Source organism: Palaemon carinicauda, chromosome 13, assembly GCF_036898095.1.
Source record: "Palaemon carinicauda isolate YSFRI2023 chromosome 13, ASM3689809v2, whole genome shotgun sequence".
In the NCBI taxonomy this organism is placed as follows: domain Eukaryota; kingdom Metazoa; phylum Arthropoda; class Malacostraca; order Decapoda; family Palaemonidae; genus Palaemon; species Palaemon carinicauda.
Window position 1 is genome coordinate 114,701,723 of NC_090737.1, and position 20,000 is coordinate 114,721,722.

General features: G+C 34.7%; 1 protein-coding gene and 1 pseudogene across 1 annotated transcript in view; one reads left to right on the top strand and one right to left on the bottom strand.

Moving 5' to 3' along the window:
- Positions 1-11,910: 11,910 nt before the first annotated feature.
- Positions 11,911-13,882, bottom strand: LOC137651761 (uncharacterized; annotated as a pseudogene).
- Positions 13,883-19,761: 5,879 nt separating this feature from the next.
- Positions 19,762-20,000, top strand: part of LOC137651762 (putative CENPB DNA-binding domain-containing protein 1) — a 321-nt gene continuing 82 nt past the window's right edge. The window contains exon 1 of the mRNA XM_068384983.1: positions 19,762-20,000. This exon is cut by the window's right edge and continues 82 nt beyond it. Within this exon, the coding sequence (XP_068241084.1) occupies positions 19,762-20,000 (239 nt within the window).

Sequence of the window (20,000 nt, forward strand, 5' to 3'; positions counted from 1 at the left end):
CATAGACGGTAGGATAAGCGTCTTGACTCGTCTGAGTGGGTTTTTATTGGTTCAATGTTTAAACGCTGATGGATGTGACGTAGGTTTATTCCATAAAACTCCACCTGTAAAGAATATTTGGGAAATATTCCACAATATATCACCGTAGTACGGCGTAGGCTAACAAAGCCTGACAACCTGGGGGCACCAGGCAGAGACGCCCTCGAGACGGTGTTGGCCCGAGCTACGTGTTAACGCTGGGAGGACCAAAGACCGAATCACAAGATTTGTCTTTCCAAATTCTCGCCAATAACCATGCTTGGTTAATGTAAACAAAAACCTGTTAACGAGGTGTACTCGGCAGTTAATCAATTAGTCTTAACTATAGTTACTTAGAATTTCCCACCAACTGAGATTTAATGAGGTTTACTGCCATTGACTTCTTAAAACACCTAACAAGTTAAATAAGACGAAGAAGATACATACATGAACACAAACACATTATATTTGTTCATGTCACATACTCCCCCCTTTCGAGAAAATGTCGTCCCGACATTTGTAAAGGAGTATGTACCTAAATACATGGACACATGGTTAAGTAATTGGTAACATATTAAAATTAGCTGTACAAATCAGAGTTCATAATAGTGTTTAATCAGACTAGGGCTCCTCCAAAATAGCACAGACGAGCTTGCTCAGCATGTCGACCCTGTTGGCAACTCTTGAAGGATACACAGAATGAGACATCTCATATGCCTCGGGATGCAACCACCTTGGAGCCTGGCGCTGTCGAGTTGACCGACGAGGGGGAGGAATAGGTTCTTCAGAACCTAGAGCAGCAGCTTCCTCAGGCTCCTCTTGGGAAGAAGCCTCTTAACTCTCTGGATCAGCAGCTGGCATAACTGGTTCTTCAAATACCTAAATTTCTTCCTCACTCTCTTCCAGAGCAGACCGAATATCTGGCATGACGTCAGGAACAGGAACTGGGGGTTCCACAACTGGCTCTGCTGGTTGAGGTGGACTACTTCGAGGCATTGGAATGGGACGCTTTCTTGGAGTAGGGACGGGCTTGGGTCGGAGGCGAGGGTGAAATTGTAGTCCAGACTCTGACTCATCAGAATCATCTGATGAGTCAGTGGTATTGGCTACAGGAGTATCTACACTGGTCATATATGGATTATCCGTTATTTTGCGCTCTACTGAGACGTCGTCGTCTGTCCGGTACTCTATTGCGCTGCTCAAGGGAAGCAGCAAGTTCCGATGTTGAGTCTTCTTTGGTCCCTTCTTGTCTACAGGCTGGACAACATAGACGGGAACTTCGGAGTTGGGATGACTGATGATAACTTAGACATCTGGTTGCCAACGATCCGCTAATTTGTGGGTCCTTGTGAGGGCCACATTCCTGATGAGGACTTTATCTCCTTCCCTGAGAATAGCAGAACGAGCATGCAGGTCATAATTTTTCTTCTGTTTGGCTTTCTTGTCAGTACTATATGCTGATGCTAACTCGTAAGCACTCTGGAGGAACTTCTCCAATTGATTGATGTAGTCTTTCTGTGACTGTGCTGCCCCTTGAGCATGCAGGACCTCATCCAGACAAAAGCGAAGATATACGGCGAGGCGCGGTGACTGTCCGAACATTAGATAATGAGGGGAAAAGCCTGTTGTTTCATGCTTGGTGGAGTTGTATGCATGGACCAATGCTGCAACCTGTGTCTTCCAATTCCTCTTTTGTTCAGGCTTCAGCGTACCCATCATGTCGAGGAGTGTGCGATTGAAACGTTCGCACTGGCAATTCCCTTGAGGATGATACGGTGTGGTACGACTTTTCCCGATACCCGCCAGATTGCAGAGTGACTGAATCACCCTGGACTCGAAGTTGCGACCCTGATCTGAGTGTAGCCTTTGGGGGAAACCATAATGACATATGAAGTTTTCGAACAGAAGCTTGGCTGTGGTTGATGCTGTCTGATTCCTGCACGGATAGGCTTGGGCATACTTTGTAAAGTAATCGTAATTGTAGGTATCTTTTAATAAACGTGATACAATACATACATATGAAATTCCAATGTCTTGCAGCTCCTATGTGACCTATAATTTATTAAAACTAACCCAATTTATTCCCCATATCTATTTTGCCGACATTGATTATGTCATATTGATCAGCATGCTTTCTATATGAATGAATTACTGAATTCCTAAATCTTGATATTTATTGCTTCTTAGGACATATGATTTATTGATTTGATATCTGGGAATATCTTAACAGATAGTTATAGTATATCTTATTTTCCACCCATCCCAAAACATGATTAGGTTTAAAGTGAATACATTGAAATGGTCGTAGATATTTTATATACCCTCATACCAGTCAGGGATACTGAATTGCATGTAACAGATATCTAAAACTTTGCTCTAGCAGGAGTAATTGATAATAATTATGATTATCATTATTATTATTATTATTATTATTATTATTATTATTATTATTATTATTATTATTATTATTATTATTATTATTATTATTATTATTATTATTATTATTATCATAATGGTTCTTGGTGTTTTGTAGTTGTAAAAGTATTCAGTGGATGCATATATATATATATATATATATATATATATATATATATATATATATATATATATATATATATATATATATATATATATATATATATATATATATATATATATATATATATATATATATATATGTCATAGACGGTAGGATAAGCGTCTCGACTCGTCTGAGTGGGTTTTTATTGGTTCAATGTTTAAACGCTGATGGATGTGACGTAGGTTTATTCCATAAAACTCCACCTGTAAAGAATATTTGGGAAATATTTCACAATATATCACCGTAGTACGGCGTAGGCTAACAAAGCCTGACAACCTGGGGGCACCAGGCAGAGACGCCCTCGAGACGGTGTTGGCCCGAGATACGTGTTAACGCTGGGAGGACCAAAGACCGAATCACAAGATTTGTCTTTCCAAATTCTCGCCAATAACCATGCTTGGTTAATGTAAACAAAAACCTGTTAACGAGGTGTACTCGGCAGTTAATCAATTAGTCTTAACTATAGTTACTTAGAATTTCCCACCAACTGAGATTTTATGAGGTTTACTGCCATTGACTTCTTAAAACACCTAACAAGTTAAATAAGACGAAGAAGATACATACATGAACACAAACACATTATATTTGTTCCTGTCACATACTCCCCCCTTTCGAGAAAATGTCGTCCCGACATTTGTAAAGGAGTATGTACCTAAATACATGGACACATGGTTAAGTAATTGGTAATATATTAAAATTAGCTGTACAAATCAGAGTTCATAATAGTGTTTAATCAGACTAGGGCTCCTCCAAAATAGCACAGACGAGCTTGCTCAGCATGTTGACCCTGTTGGCAACTCTTGAAGGATACACAGAATGAGACATCTCATATGCCTCGGGATGCAACCACCGTGGAGCCCGGCGCAGTCGAGTTGACCGACGAGGGGGAGGAATAGGTTCTTCAGAACCTAGAGCAGCAGCTTCCTCAGGCTCCTCTTGGGAAGAAGCCTCTGAACTCTCTGGATCAGCAGCTGGCATAAATGGTTCTTCAAATACCTGAATTTCTTCCTCACTCTCTTCCAGAGCAGACCGAATATCTGGCATGACGTCAGGAACAGGAACTGGGGGTTCCACAACTGGCTCTGCTGGTTGAGGTGGACTACTTCAAGGCATTGGAATGGGACGCTTTCTTGGAGTAGGGACGGGCTTGGGTCGGAGGCGAGGGTGAAATTGTAGTCCAGACTCTGACTCATCAGAATCATCTGATGAGTCAGTGGTATTGGCTACAGGAGTATCTACACTGGTCATATATGGATTATCCGTTATTTTGCGCTCTACTGAGACGTCGTCGTCTGTCCGGTACTCTATTGCGCTACTCAAGGGAAGCAGCAAGTTCAGATGTAGAGTCTTCTTTGGTCCCTTCTTGTCTACAGGCTGGACTACATAGACGGGAACTTCGGAGTTGGGATGACTGATGATAACTTAGACATCTGGTTGCCAACGATCCGTTAATTTGTGGGTCCCTGTGAGGGCCACATTCCTGATGAGGACTTTATCTCCTTCCATGAGAATAGCAGAACGAGCATGCAGGTCATAATTTTTCTTCTGTTTGGCCTTCTTGTCAGTACTATATGCTGATGCTAACTCGTAAGCACTCTGGAGGAACTTCTCCAATTGATTGATGTAGTCTTTCTGTGACTGTGCTGCCCCTTGAGCATGCAGGACCTCATCCAGACCAAAGCGAAGATATACGGCGAGGCGCGGTGACTGTCCGAACATTAGATAATGAGGCGAAAAGCCTGTTGTTTCATGCTTGGTGGAGTTGTATGCATGGACCAATGCTGCAACCTGTGTCTTCCAATTCCTCTTTTGTTCAGGCTTCAGCGTACACATCATGTCGAGGAGTGTGCGATTGAAACGTTCGCACTGGCCGTTCCCTTGAGGATGATACGGTGTGGTACGACTTTTCCTGATACCCGCCAGATTGCAGAGTGACTGAATCACCCTGGACTCGAAGTTGCGACCCTGATCTGAGTGTAGCCTTTGGGGGAAACCATAATGACAGATGAAGTTTTCGAACAGAAGCTTGGCTGTGGTTGATGCTGTCTGATTCTTGCACGGATAGGCTTGGGCATACTTTGTAAAGTAATCGTAATTGTAGGTATCTTTTAATAAACGTGATACAATACATACATATGAAATTCCAATGTCTTGCAGCTCCTATGTTACCTATATTTTATTAAAACTGACACAATTTATTCCCCATATCTATTTTGCCGACATTGATTATGTCATATTGATCAGCATGCTTTCTATATGAATGAATTACTGAATTCCTAAATCTTGATATTTATTGCTTCTTAGGACATATGATTTATTGATTTGATATCTGGGAATATCTTAACAGATAGTTATAGTATATCTGATTTTCCACCCATCCCAAAACATGATTAGGTTTAAAGTGAATACATTGAAATAGTCGTAGATATTTTATATACCCTCATACCAGTCAGGGATACTGAATTGCATGTAACAGATATCTAAAACTTTGCTCTACGAGGAGTAATTGATAATAGTAATGATTATTATTATTATTATTATTATTATTATTATTATTATTATTATTATTATTATTATTATTATTATTATTATTATTATTATTATTATCATAATAGTTCTTGGTGTTTTGTAGTTGCAAAAGTATTCAGTGGATGGATATATATATATATATATATATATATATATATATATATATATATATATATATATATATATATATATATATATATATATATATATATATATATATATATATATATATATATATATATATATATATATCTATATATATATATATATATATATATATATTTACACACACACACATACACACACACACACACATATATATATATATATATATATATATATATATATATATATATATATATATATATATATATATATATATATATATATATATATATATATATATATAATATTAACTTGAAAGCTCCATAATGTTTTTGTCGTATAAAAATGGACATTTTATGAATAATTAAGGACAATGGGACACTGTACTTCCTGGATCCTTAGTAACGTACGGAAGACTTACCCATAAGGCCCCGTTTATCCAGCGGTCAAGTACTGAAGTCCATTAGCTAATTGAGCCCCTTGTGGCGTTCTTCTAGCCAGGTAAACCTTAAGATTATAGAGCTGCTGCAATTAATTCATTTCATAAAACATTTTCTAATGGTTTTGTGAAATGTTGCTTATGATATTCTAAACCGTGATAAGGTTCATGACTGTGAATCATTAAAACCGAAATTAAGGCGAAATTATATCGCATGTCCTCCTGACTGAGGAATGGATAAATTGATTTACCGGGTTAAGACAAAGAGAGTGAGGCTAATTGTCTCATCTAATATATATATATATATATATATATATATATATATATATATATATATATATATATATATATATATATATATATATATATATATATATATATATATATATAAATTTTATGTGTATATATGTGTATACACACACACACACACACACACACACACACACATATATATATATATATATATATATATATATATATATATATATATATATATATATATATATATATAAACTCTATGTGTATATATGTGTATACACACACACACACACACACATATATATATATATATATATATATATATATATATATATATATATATATATATATATATATATATATATAGGCTTATATATATATATACGTATATATATATATATATATATATATATATATATATATATATATATATATATATATATATATATATATATATATATATATATATATATAAGATATACTGCATGCCTAATAGACCCAAAAGTAGAAATTTACATTTTGAAACGGGATAGTGAAGTGGAAATAAAAGAAAGAACAAAAGAACTCTCTCTCTCTCTCTCTCTCTCTCTCTCTCTCTCTCTCTCTCTCTCTCTCTCTCTCTCTCTCTCTCTCTCTCTTTCTTTTCATGTATGAGTTGCAATTGCTATTCATTCAAGCCTTTGCCCCTACGCTATCTGAGAATCTCATTCGCCGTCGTTTCTCATTCGTCACAGTGTAATTACTTCGGAAACAAAGGCGGACTTGTATCTGTCGTCTGGACACCCTTTGATTTTGAAGATTAATAATGGGTTCCCTGCCCTTCAGAGGTCATTCACCGTGGCCAATGGACTCTCATTATACCTGGTAAACCACCAAGCGTTCTTTATGTGTCCATGTTCTTCCTTTCCCTAATTACAACTTCAGTTTAATCGTTTTCTTATGCATTCCGAATCTTTCTCTTTTTATTAGGAAGTTTTTCTTTGTCTAATCATTAATTGTAGCTAGCGGACATTTAATATCTTATGATGATTCGTTTGTATGTATGAGTAATACCATAAAGACTCATACTGTAATATTTTAATTACTCAGATTCTTTCACACTAATACACGCATAAGGTATTTTTTGAGCTTCAAGGAAACTCTCTCTCTCTCTCTCTCTCTCTCTCTCTCTCTCTCTCTCTCTCTCTCTCTCTCTCTCTCTCTCATTCCATGTAGCGTAAATAATATCCACTATTGGACGATAAAGCGCATTGAATGTAATACATGCTAATTCTCCCTCTAATTTCATTAGCGTTTTTAGGTACTTCATTAACCATAAGGGCATTCAATCAGAGAGACAAAAACTGTTGAACATACACATACAATTTTCCCCATTATATCACTCTTTGGGACCTATAAAGCTAGTTTTACAGAGCCTGCCTTTAATTTCCTTTATCTCTCAGCATTGTCATATTGGGAACCCTCATAGTGTCCAAAAAACTCTTAATCAATCAATCAATCAAACCAAACTTCCTAGTGCCTTGAATAAATAGCTCACGCCTAGATTGACGCTCCTTCTGCCCTATTGTCCAACAATATCCTCCACCAACACCTGCTCAAGTGTCCATGCTCCCACAGTGACAGTCCTGTTAATCCACAGCGGAAAATAGTTTATTAGGCTTCAGGGCGGAGACTGCAGTTCCGAAAAAAGTAGACTACTTTTTACCTGCAATTAAGATATCTTCCCAGGAAAGTCCCCATTCAATATGATTTCCATAAATCCTTTCTACGGGAGCTATACTCATTGTCACTAGCCACCTGTGTCACCAAGAATTTTCAGCTCTCCCAACAACTGTTGGGGAATCAAAAGGCATCAATTGCCTTTCCTGAACTCTCTTTCAACCAGATGCTGATGGTTTTCCTCGTATAATATATATATATATATATATATATATATATATATATATATATATATATATATATATATATATATATATATATATATATATGATAACTGATATTCAAGGAAGCGGAAGTTGTATCTATCATGTAGGACTTAAGAATTGTCCTTTTATATCGTGAATTTATCATTGTTTGGTCAGTATGAATGGCGATGTTATAAAATCAGACGTTGCACCTTATACTTATTCACAGTCTGTGATAATAATAATAATAATAATAATAATAATAATAATAATAATAATAATAATAATAATAATAATAATAATAATAATGATAATAATAATAAAAATTCTAAAAATAATAATAAGTACTGATTATTATTATTATTATTATTATTATTATTATTATTATTATTATTATTATTATTATTATTATTATTATCATCATCTTTACTGAATAAACGTATGGTCACACTATTCGTTTATCATTATCTTCCAAGGGAAAAGCCATGCATTAATAAATTGCTCTTCTCTTTCATTATAAAATAGATTACATTATTCACACAAGTTCCCTAATTCAAAGAGATTGATAAATTAACTAAATTATTACAATGCTATCAGAAAAAAAAAATCATTAAATGAAGATATCCTGTTATTTGAATTTCAATATCAAAGGGGTATTGCCTGTTAGCACCAAACACGACTCGTGACAAGCCGCTAATAAACGATGCCCAATAATACTTTACAGAATCAAGGCCTATCTCCCTTAATTGGAGTCTCGGGAGAAGAGACAACGTTATCATGACAAAATCTGATGAGGATAACACAATGGTCGACACGACAAAGGGACTTATATTGAATCGGCCAGATAATCTTTTCCTTATAGGTCTAAACATTCAACAGAAATATGTTTATAGCCAAGCTTCATGCAAAATTTTATCGTATGTCCACTTAACTATAAAATGGAACAAATCATTGAATTTGTCATGCAAAAAAACGCAGCCCTAATGAAGAGAAGAAAAACTTAATGTCAATAAAAAAAATTGCATTAACACACACATGCTCACAAACACACACGCACACACATTCACATAGACTTACACACACACTTACACAGACATACACACACTCACACAGACATACACAGAGACACGCATACACACAAACACACACACACACACACTCTGGAGCATTTCGTAGGTTAGATTAAAAACTAAAACAGTGAGAATTTGTTTCAGAAATATTTGTTATATATAGTAGAACAGATTCTGACATACATATACTTTTGAGGGCTGCTTTTCAGGTTCTATACACCATGGGAACCCTATTCTCTACAGGAAGTTAACAGTTAATCTATTATCTGTATTCCAAGATATTCAGCATTCCACACCGCATATTGCTCGTTTATTGTCAAATCTAAATTATCGAAAGCCTTTGAAAACAAGAAAGTCTTCACTTTCCTCTTGGAAGCCTTAATATCAAAAGTGTTTCAGATGTGTATTGGGAGCTAGACATATTTTTATTTTAGATTTTAGGACATTTTAATTCACCTCCATCTTGGTAAACACTGTCACAAACGATATTAGAGAATTTGTGGAACATAAAATCCTCTTATTTCACGAGGGTTTTTAGAGCTGATGGGAAAAAAGGCATTCAAGTCATATTCGAACTAAAGCATTTTCTTTTCTATCATCAAAAATATATATTCTGTTCCTACTTGTGATAAGCGTTCACGTCATAATTAATTCTGTATTCTTGAAAAAATTATATTATGTTGATAAATCTATGCAAGGCTGGTTTAGAGAAAAAAGTATATATATATATATATATATATATATATATATATATATATATATATATATATATATATGAATATATATATATATATATATATGATATATATATATATATATATATATATATATGTATATATATATATATATATATATATATACATATATATATATATATATATATATATATATATATATATATATATATATACTTATATATATATATATATATATATATATATATATATATATATATATATATATATATATATATATATATATATATATATGCTGTATATATCGCTCTTCCGATAAACTTTCTTAAATACTCCACGGAGAAATTTAATTATGCATATTGATAAACTGAGTGATCTACGTAAGTCGAAAACATCCTTATACTGATTAGTTAAATTTTTAGGTTTCCCAGGAAGTCTGTCTGTGATTCAATGTGTGTGTGTGTGTGTGCTTTTGTGTATTGTAGAACCAACTCAAATATCTGCGCATGCGTGTGTGTGATCTGGGTACGAAACAAGTGGCAATGCTTGCAACACAATTTGCCTTAAATGAAGAAACTCTTGACGTAAAACTTATGATATTTGTTCAAGGGGATGAGACATAAATGATGACGAACGGTGGTGTTATAAGATGAGGAGATTTATTTTGTTCTTGTTAGCTTCATGTATATTTTAAGAACAAACTGGAAAGTTTCCCAAGTCTGGAATTCAGTTGGTTAATACTGTGCAAGTTTTTAATTCGCTGTGCATTATTTTGTGGAATTCTTAAGTAGGTTTTTTTGGGATGCTATACAAATAGAAATATTTCACAATGTTCGTTCTGAATTTCACTTGAGGCTACTTGGTTTTACATTTAAGAAAATTTAATCAAATAGTTCGAAAACTATGTACGGTACAATGAAAAGCTTACCTCAAATAAAGAATTCTGTTTTGTAGATGCACGTTTGTAAACAATGTAGTAATTATTTTTAGATGGGCAGTTGCATTAATGTTTAATGTTGTCTTTCACCCCGTGTAATAAAAATTTATTGAACGTTCCACTAAACCATTTACAGCAACTATGAAGTACACCAATTCCTTTATGCAAAAAGCATATCGTTTCCTTTCTTAATGAAATAACATCCTGTTATTTTGTTATCAGTGTTATCTTTTCCTCTCCTGTTTAGAAAAATACTGAAGTGAGTAATGGAATGTTAGAAATCTTACACGCATTTCAAACAAATCTGTAGCGATAATATTTTAATTATTTAACATTAGAATTAAGTTTACTACTAACAAATTTACCTTACTTATAATATACTATTCTGTTTAAACTGAAATTCAATTCATAATCCTTAGCCGTGTATATCCGTGTTTGATATTAAAATGAATAACTTTTCAACCTCTCTCTCTTTGAGAATGTTGCACTTTGATATCATTATTTGTATTGCTAATTCCCAGATTAACTTCAACACCCCCCCCCCCCTCACATGCTCCATATAAAATTACCTTTTCGAACGACGCCTGAATCTAAATATCCAGAAAGAGATTAAGCAAAGCTGTCCTATAAAAATTGAAATTCTTTAAATCCTTCGGATTTTCAAATCTAACAAGTGAAACACACGTGGCTATACATCGCCTCCACCATATACCATTAAACCTACTTGGAGGAACACGTGTTGATATTTCCAAATCCCACACTGAGGCTTAGGCCCCACCGAATCCGTCTTTTGCGGGTGTGGCCCAACCAGACAACGCGCAACGGTTACAAGACGGACAGTTCAGCACCACTAATCGTTATGGAGGGAGCGTGCGAGTTTTTTCTCTATGAATCATTGCTGTCAACATAATTAGAAGTGTTTAAGAACAGAAAAATCTGGACTCGTGTCATAAATTTAGAACAAGAAAAGAATGGAGAATATGCAACACTCTTTCATAAGCTACGACAGCATACAGACAAGTTTTTTTTAATATTGTCGGGTGTCGCCGAAAACCTTTGACCTAATTCACGAGGGCATCATGTCTCGAATATCAAAATTTAATACCAATTACAGGAGACCAATATCAGCGGAGGAGAGACTTGTAGTAACTCTGAGGTAAGGATTACTGATTTCTAAATTTGTAAAGCAGCACTTTATTTTATTCAATAAAAAAAATCGGATAAGTAAATTGTTTGTGAACTGAATACTATATAAAAAAATTTTTAAACAAAGGTATTTACACACATGTATCCATTAGAATATGATAATAATAATAATAATAAAAACTTCCTGAATTCTTTATCACAACCAAAAATCATCACTTTTGATATAGCTCAAAGTTGGGTAGGTGGTTCAATGGAAGGTGTCTGGCTCGACTGCTGTTGTGCATCTAATTCTTGTAGCAAAAGCTCATCAAATATGATTTTTAGAAACATCTTCCTATTTTTTGGGCAATGACCGGAAGTCCGGTAACTAACTCCGAAAAAAAGAGCAGATCATCATCATCTTCATTCATTTTCTTTATCAGCAATTCGAGTTTTTTTACTCTCAAGTGTGATCAATTCCTGTCGATAATCATCATCTAATTTCCGTTTTGCCGTTCGTTTTCTTTCATTGCTGCTACATACAGAGTATTGAAGCACCTGCTTACTAATTGTAATTTTCTCCTTTTGCACATTCCGAGTTCCATCCTCATCATCATCATCATTTTGTGGCATCATCTGACTTGGTACAGGGCTCTCGTTCCACTCCAGTTGTGATTCATCAAGGACATTATCATATTGAGTTGTTCTTCCATTCATTGTGTCACTGGGGTACTTCTCAGAAGAATAATGTGCATCATCTTCACTAATATGTTGTCCAGGTGTTGATACGATGTTAGTGACTTGATCACGGGTTAACAATGTGTCATTCAAAAACGATAACTGACGAAAGTATGGCCAATTTGAACGTGATATTACGTCACTTGAATCTCCTGAACGAGGCTTTGGAATTTTTTTCAGCTCCTTAACATAATAATCACGAATTCCTCGCCACTTTGACTTCATAAATTAATATAATAACGATATAACCAGTATGTTTTTTTTATCTAAATAATTCTTACACTTGTATTTAATGCGTGTTTGTATACGCATTGTGTATGTGTATATATACGTTATATATCCTATATTTAACAGCATGTTTATTTTTTCTTTTTAGGCTTTTGGCCACCGGTTGCTCATTCCGTTCACTAGCCTTTCCATTTTGCATGGGGAAAACGTCTGTATCAAAGAATGTGAAGGATGTAAGCTAGGCTATATGGGAAACATTTCAAGATACATATCTCCCATATCCGACAGAGGAGATCTGGCTGGAAAATTCTGCAAAATACGCATCTAAATGTGATTTTCCAAATTGTTTGGGTAGCATTGATGGAAAACACATACGGATCAAATGTCCACCGCAATCAGGATCAATGTATTATAATTAAAAGCAATACTTTTTCATCAACTTACAAGCAGTTGCGGGAGCAGACTGTAGATTTACAGTGATTGATGTTGGTGCCTTCGGTCGAGAAAGTGACGGAGGAATATTTCGAGGTTCATCATTCAACCAAAATTTAAAGATAGATGCGTTGAATATATCACAGGACACAAAACTTCCAAATACAGATGTGTCCCAACCCTATGTATTATTGGGAGATGAGGCCTATCCTTTACTAAAACACTTAATGAGACCATTCCCACGACAGCAACTAGATGAAAAGAAACGCATCTTGAATACAGGCTATCACGTGCCAGAAGAATGGTGGAATGTGGTTTTGGTATTCTTACGGCAAAGTGGCGGATTTTGCACAAAAAAAAAACACAGAAACAGATATCAATGGTGCAATTCTAATAAACAAAACAACATGCATCTTGTATAAAGAGTGTGGCAAAAATATATTGAATAAATTTGCTGATTACTTCTGTACTCCAACAGGATAATTTGCCTGGTAGTATGATTGATAGATCTCTATAATGTTCTCGAAACTGTTTGCTGTAATTTCCATATAGTATTCATATTTTCTAATTCATTGTATACCAGTATACTAGAGTTTATGCATATCTAGTTAATTCTATGGGAAAGTAAAATGTTCTTGCTTGTAAATGTATCATTATATTCTATTAAAGGGCAAATTAGATACTTACTGATATCATTATTTTCCACTTCTGAACTAATCTCCATCCACAATTTCTGGATCACTCTCCCATCTTTATGATCGCGATGTCTGGGATCCCATTTTGGCTGTCGCTGGTACACTGTGGTAATTAATTCTTCCTTCATGTTGACTCAGCTCGGAGACGCACGTCTACTGGGGCTAAAAAAAAAAATTTGTTCCTCACACGTGTGGTCCGGTACGGCACCCACGCGCATGCGCTGTGTGGGGCCACTCGTATTTGAATCATGACAGTTGATCGAAACGTACAAAACGCTTAGCCGTGTTGGACGCATGCGGCGAGCCGCGAGGGATTCGGTGGAGCCTCACCCAAATATTTCCAAATAATCTCGACCCTGTTTCGGAAGCCAAATCCTTCGATGCAGTAATACCTCATAAATTTTTACCTCTTCCTCGACTATCCAAGATTAGCCAAAGGCGCATGAGGCCACCCGCTAATGCTTCAATAGTTACTCTGCTTCCTCGAGGCCGTTTTCAATACTACAGCACAACTTGCACTCACTGCCGGGCCTCTGCAGCGTCTAGAACGGTTCCACAAGGTGCAACCAGCCTCTACAACGTTCACAATGTTTCCAGAAGGCTCAAAACCAAGACAACAGCAAGACTTGCAGTTGCTGCCGGGCTTCTGCAACGTTAACAAGAGTTCCAGATGGAGTAACTGACTGGCTTAGAACACACAATGATATGGACTCCTCTTACTTCCGAAAGAGATTGATGCAAAGCTGTCCTATACAAATGAAAATTCTTCAAGTCCCTAAGCCTGTTAAATCTTCCAAGAGAAACACATGTGGCTATACTTGGTCTCCACCGTATAACATTAAACCTACTTGAAGAAACACGTGTTGATTAGTCAATCATATTTTCAAAGCCCCAACTGATAGTTCCATTAAATCTGAACCCTGTTTCGGACGCTAAATCCTTCGATGGGGCTATATCTCATAAATTTTTACCGGTCCTTCAACCATCAGAGATTAGCTACGACCGTCTTAGGCCACCCGCTAATGTTTAAATCTAAATTCCTTACCTTTTCTAGGGGCAAAGTCTCAAAAAACGTTTATCACCCTTAATTTTTACCCGATTCTCGATCATCAAAGATTAATAATAACCTGTCCATTTCCCGCAAGCAAAGAATTAAAATCGAACCTTTCTCTTCGTAATAGGCTTATCATTCTAAAGACAGCTACATTTCCTTGGCATTGTCTACAAATCCTGTCTGCTTAATTCAGATAGGGCACCATTTGGCTCCTCGTGTCTAATGAGTGCATCTTCATGTGGGCTCATAGCTTCACCCTAGAGAAGATGCCCGTCTCCCTCATTTCCTGTTTAAAGACGGACCTTTACCTGTGGATATGAGGAGAGAACCGCTACAACTACCATAACGAAACCATCTAACTACTAGGCAAGCAGAATCTCTATACACACCACAACAAGAACAACTACCATAAAAGAAAGAAACCAAATCAGCTACACTGTGGTGTTAAGTGACAATCAGTATAATGGCAACGAAGAAGACTCATTTTATGCCAACTAATTATAACTTGTTTGTACTTCAAAGAACTAAGTTGAAAAGTCAGTAATCCTTGTAACTTTACTTGCTCTTTGTGAATCTGACGGTGTGTCTAAAAATAATAAAATCAAGCAAACTAATGTTCCGGTGCATATTTCTACCTTAAAGAACTGAAAACTCTTCAAGTGACCCGTTCCACCACCGTTATATATGCGGTTAATTAGATTTTTTCCGCCATTACCCGTTGTTACTAACCCATCTAAGAAAGAGGACCAAGGGCGTGCATGTTAGAAAATACACAGAAATAACCAAGCTGTTGTGTTTAGCTCACTTGATAGAAGGGTAAAAAGGTGACACCCCATTCTTTGACCCCTTATGTGCCAGTCCTCAGGAACGTGGTGTCGTTCAATTCCACCACATATAGTATAGGCAGTATTTGGGTACGTAAAACGCATATATTGAAGGAATAAGCTCTCAAGCATACAATTATGATAATAAAATAATTAAATATATGGACTGAAAATAATATCGATGGAACATAGTTTTCCACACAAGGAAGATATCCTTGGCTGAGTTTCTCACACACCACATAAAATTCGCTCACTCACGCTTATACAGATACACACACGCGTACATATACTCAGTCATGCTGATGAACCAAGAAACATATCCGCTTGGCATTAAATAGAGCAGGTTTTAACAGCTATATAGTGTGTGATTTCGTGTAGATATCTATTCAACTTTCCCATATATATGTACATATGTGGAGATCTTTAGTTAATTGCCTTAGGATACCAGGAAGAATTAATCAAACCATCTATTATTACGCTCTCTTTTCACAAGAGCTACCTAATGTTTTTTTTTACATTATACACACACACACACACACACACACACACACATATATATATATATATATATATATATATATATATATATATATATATATATATATATATATATATATATAATGTATATATATATATATATATATATATATATATATATATATGTATACAGTATATATATATATATATATATATATATATATATATATATATATATATATACTGTAGACATATATATGTATATACATAATATATATATATATATATATATATATATATATATATATATATATATATATGTATATATGAATATATATATATATATGTATATATATATATATATATATATATATATATATATATATATATACATATATATATATATATATATATATATATATATATATATATATATATATATATATATATATATATATATATATATTGCTCAGAAGTCATTTACTCCGGAAAAAGCAGTGTTTTTGATAACCCTTGTAGCTTTAAGAAGATAAAATTATTTAGGCTCTTTAGGTATGATTTACCTATATCGTTTACCATTTCTTTAATAAAACTAATCATTTAACTATTATTCTTTTTTTTTATGCTATCCCTTACGTGAACTACCGATTCCCTAACATAAGATACTATATATTGACAATATTTAGATTTAACTTAAAAAAAAAAATCTCAGAAACCTTTAATTTTTGTCAAACATAATGCTCTATCTACATATAGGAAAATGATTACATTTATGAACATTATATTAAATTTTTTTTTATATTTAGCGTCACTATATTGCCTTCAAAATTATGCTCAAAATTGTACCTAAACTTTGAGCTAATTATATTTATTTTTTCCAAACTACCTACTGTTCTTGATTACATCAGAGGCGCCCCACGAGCAACAACTCCTCTTTGTGCTAGTAGTAACTTAGGCTTTTACTTTGAACTGTTTTGAATCTGTCATACAAAGTACTTTGCTTTTAATTTAGGAAGTTAATTACAATACAGTTTTATGTAAAGAAATTAATTAAACCATATATCGAAGCACTTGAGAGAGAGAGAGAGAGAGAGAGAGAGAGAGAGAGAGAGAGAGAGAGAGAGAGAGAGAGAGAGAGAGAGAGAGAGAGAGAAAGCAAGCGCTAACAACTTAGTATCTCATCTGATATACCATTTGAATGGAAAATGGAAAACATAACATCATGACACGTGCCAGGATAAGTCAAATAGACCAGGGTAAAGAGGGATTAACCATTTTTCATGTTCACAAATCATAATGCTTTTTATTTGCATGTAACAAAATCATGATACATTTTGATGTTTTCTTCTATCCATTACTAAACACAGTGTATTTCCGCAACTCACTTTAAATCGTGGATATTCGATCCTATTTAGAATAAATTTTCGGATGCATAATCATAATTTGCATATATACTGCTAATTTTATTGAACTTACAGATATGGTGATCTTAACTCTAAGATTTTCAATGTGTTGAGGCCTACATTTGGAATTCCAGTATTTTTCTAAATATTTCCATCTCTTCTTTTATGACAAGTTCACGATACATTACAGTTAACGTCATTCTCACAAAGCCATTCTCCACTTGCAACTTTAGTAAATTGAGTTGGGGGATATATCATAACTTGAATAAGAAGATTCTTCTTCCATTTTTTGTTCCAAATTAAAACCATTTCGTTTTTAGTCTTAACAACAAGGTTAAAAGAGGTTGATGATAAGTTCAGCTGTTATATATGTCGTTTATGATATATATTAAAATGAACACCTATATTTAAAAAACAATGGATAATTGCAAGATTTCCCAAAACCTTATAAAGAGAAGAAATGAAATTCGAAAGTAGCGATATCCATTTTCTCTTGGTAATGTGTGTTATCTTGGTTTCACTAATTACTTATTCTAAAATAAGTGAAAATCAATTAATATTCAGTGAATTCTAAGATCTGAATGCGAATATATCCAGAATTACAGTAATGCACTTAGTAACAACGCAAAATAAGGCTAATATAAAACCCAAATTTCGGAAAGCAAGCATAACTTGAAGGTCCACCATGGCCACAGATTGTTAATTGCAATTTCCCTTTGTGGGAGAAGGCCTCATCGTGTGAGAACTCATTACATTGTGTAATCCTTTATTCGTTTTACTGATCTTTACTGCTCTAAGCTTATACCTGTCGAATTCAGGTGTTTTGTAACAAACTACCAATTACCTACGATGGTAAAGAAGGGTTGATTTCAATTCTAAGTACAAAACACCTGAATTCGACAGGTATAAGTACAGTAGAATTGTCATTGACTTTTATCTTTCTTCGTGGCCAAGTGGTTTAGTCACTGTCTATACAAGCTTGCCGACCAGGTTTCGATTCCCGGCCGGTCACAAGCTCTTGTCTTTGTGTGATTTCTCCTGGGGCTCTGATCCCGAGGTCGTTAAGAGAATCCAGACATTAATGGATCAAAAATATATATGGCTTATTTGAATATGAAAAACACGTCTAAATGGGCAAAATTTATCATTAATTGAATGCCAAGTAACAAACTACCAATTAGCTACGATGGTGAAGATGGGTTGATTTCAATTCTAAGTACAAAACACCTGAATTCGACAGGTATAAGTACAGTAGAATTGTCATTGACTTTTATATTTCTTCGTGGCCAATTGGTTTAGTCACTGTCTATACAAGCTTGCCGACCAGGGTTCGATTCCCGGCCGGTCACAAGCTCTTGTCTTTGTGTGATTTCGACTGGGGCTCTGATCCCGAGGTCGTTAAGAGAATCCAGACATTAATGTATCAAAAATATATATGGCTTATTTGAATATGAAAAACACGTCTAAATGTGCAAAATTTATCATTAATTGAACTCCAAGTAACAAACTACCAATTAGCTACGATGGTGAAGATGGGTTGATTTCAATTCTAAGTTCAAAACACCTGAATTCGACAGGTATAAGTACAGTAGAATTGTCATTGACTTTTATCTTTCTTCGTGGCCAAGTGGTTTAGTCACTGTCTATACAAGCTTGCCGACCAGGGTTCGATTCCCGGCCGGTCACAAGCTCTTGTCTTTGTGTGATTTCGCCTGGGGCTCTGATCCCGAGGTCGTTAAGAGAATCCAGACATTAATGTATCAAAAATATATATGGCTTATTTGAATATGAAAAACACGTCTAAATGTGCAAAATTTATCATTAATTGAACGCCAAGTAACAAACTACCAATTAGCTACGATGGTGAAGATGGGTTGATTTAAATTCTAAGTACAAAACACCTGAATTCGACAGGTATAAGTACAGTAGAATTGTCATTGACTTTTATCTTTCTTCGTGGCCAAGTGGTTTAGTCACTGTCTATACAAGCTTGTCGACCAGGGTTCTATTCCCGGCCGGTCACAAGCTCTTGTCTTTGTGTGATTTCGACTGGGGCTCTGATACCGAGGTCGTTAAGAGAATCCAGACATTAATGTATCAAAAATATATATGGCTTATTTGAATATATATATATATATATATATATATATATATATATATATATATATATATATATATATATATATATATATATATATATATATATATATATATATATATGTGAACTTGAAAAAGAATATGGCCGAAATATGTCGACGATCTCGACAATCTTGAAACAGAAAGAAGCTATTAAAGCTCTGAAATCTTCTAAGGGGATCACCATCATTTCAAAACGTTTTAGCCCTATCATAGAAGAGATGGAACGACTCCTGCTAATCTGGATCAAGGACAGAGAGATTGTTGGCGACACCATCACCGAAACTATCATCTCCGAGAAGGCGCATGCCATTTTCACGGACTTGAAGGAGGCAAGCTCTGGGGGTGATGC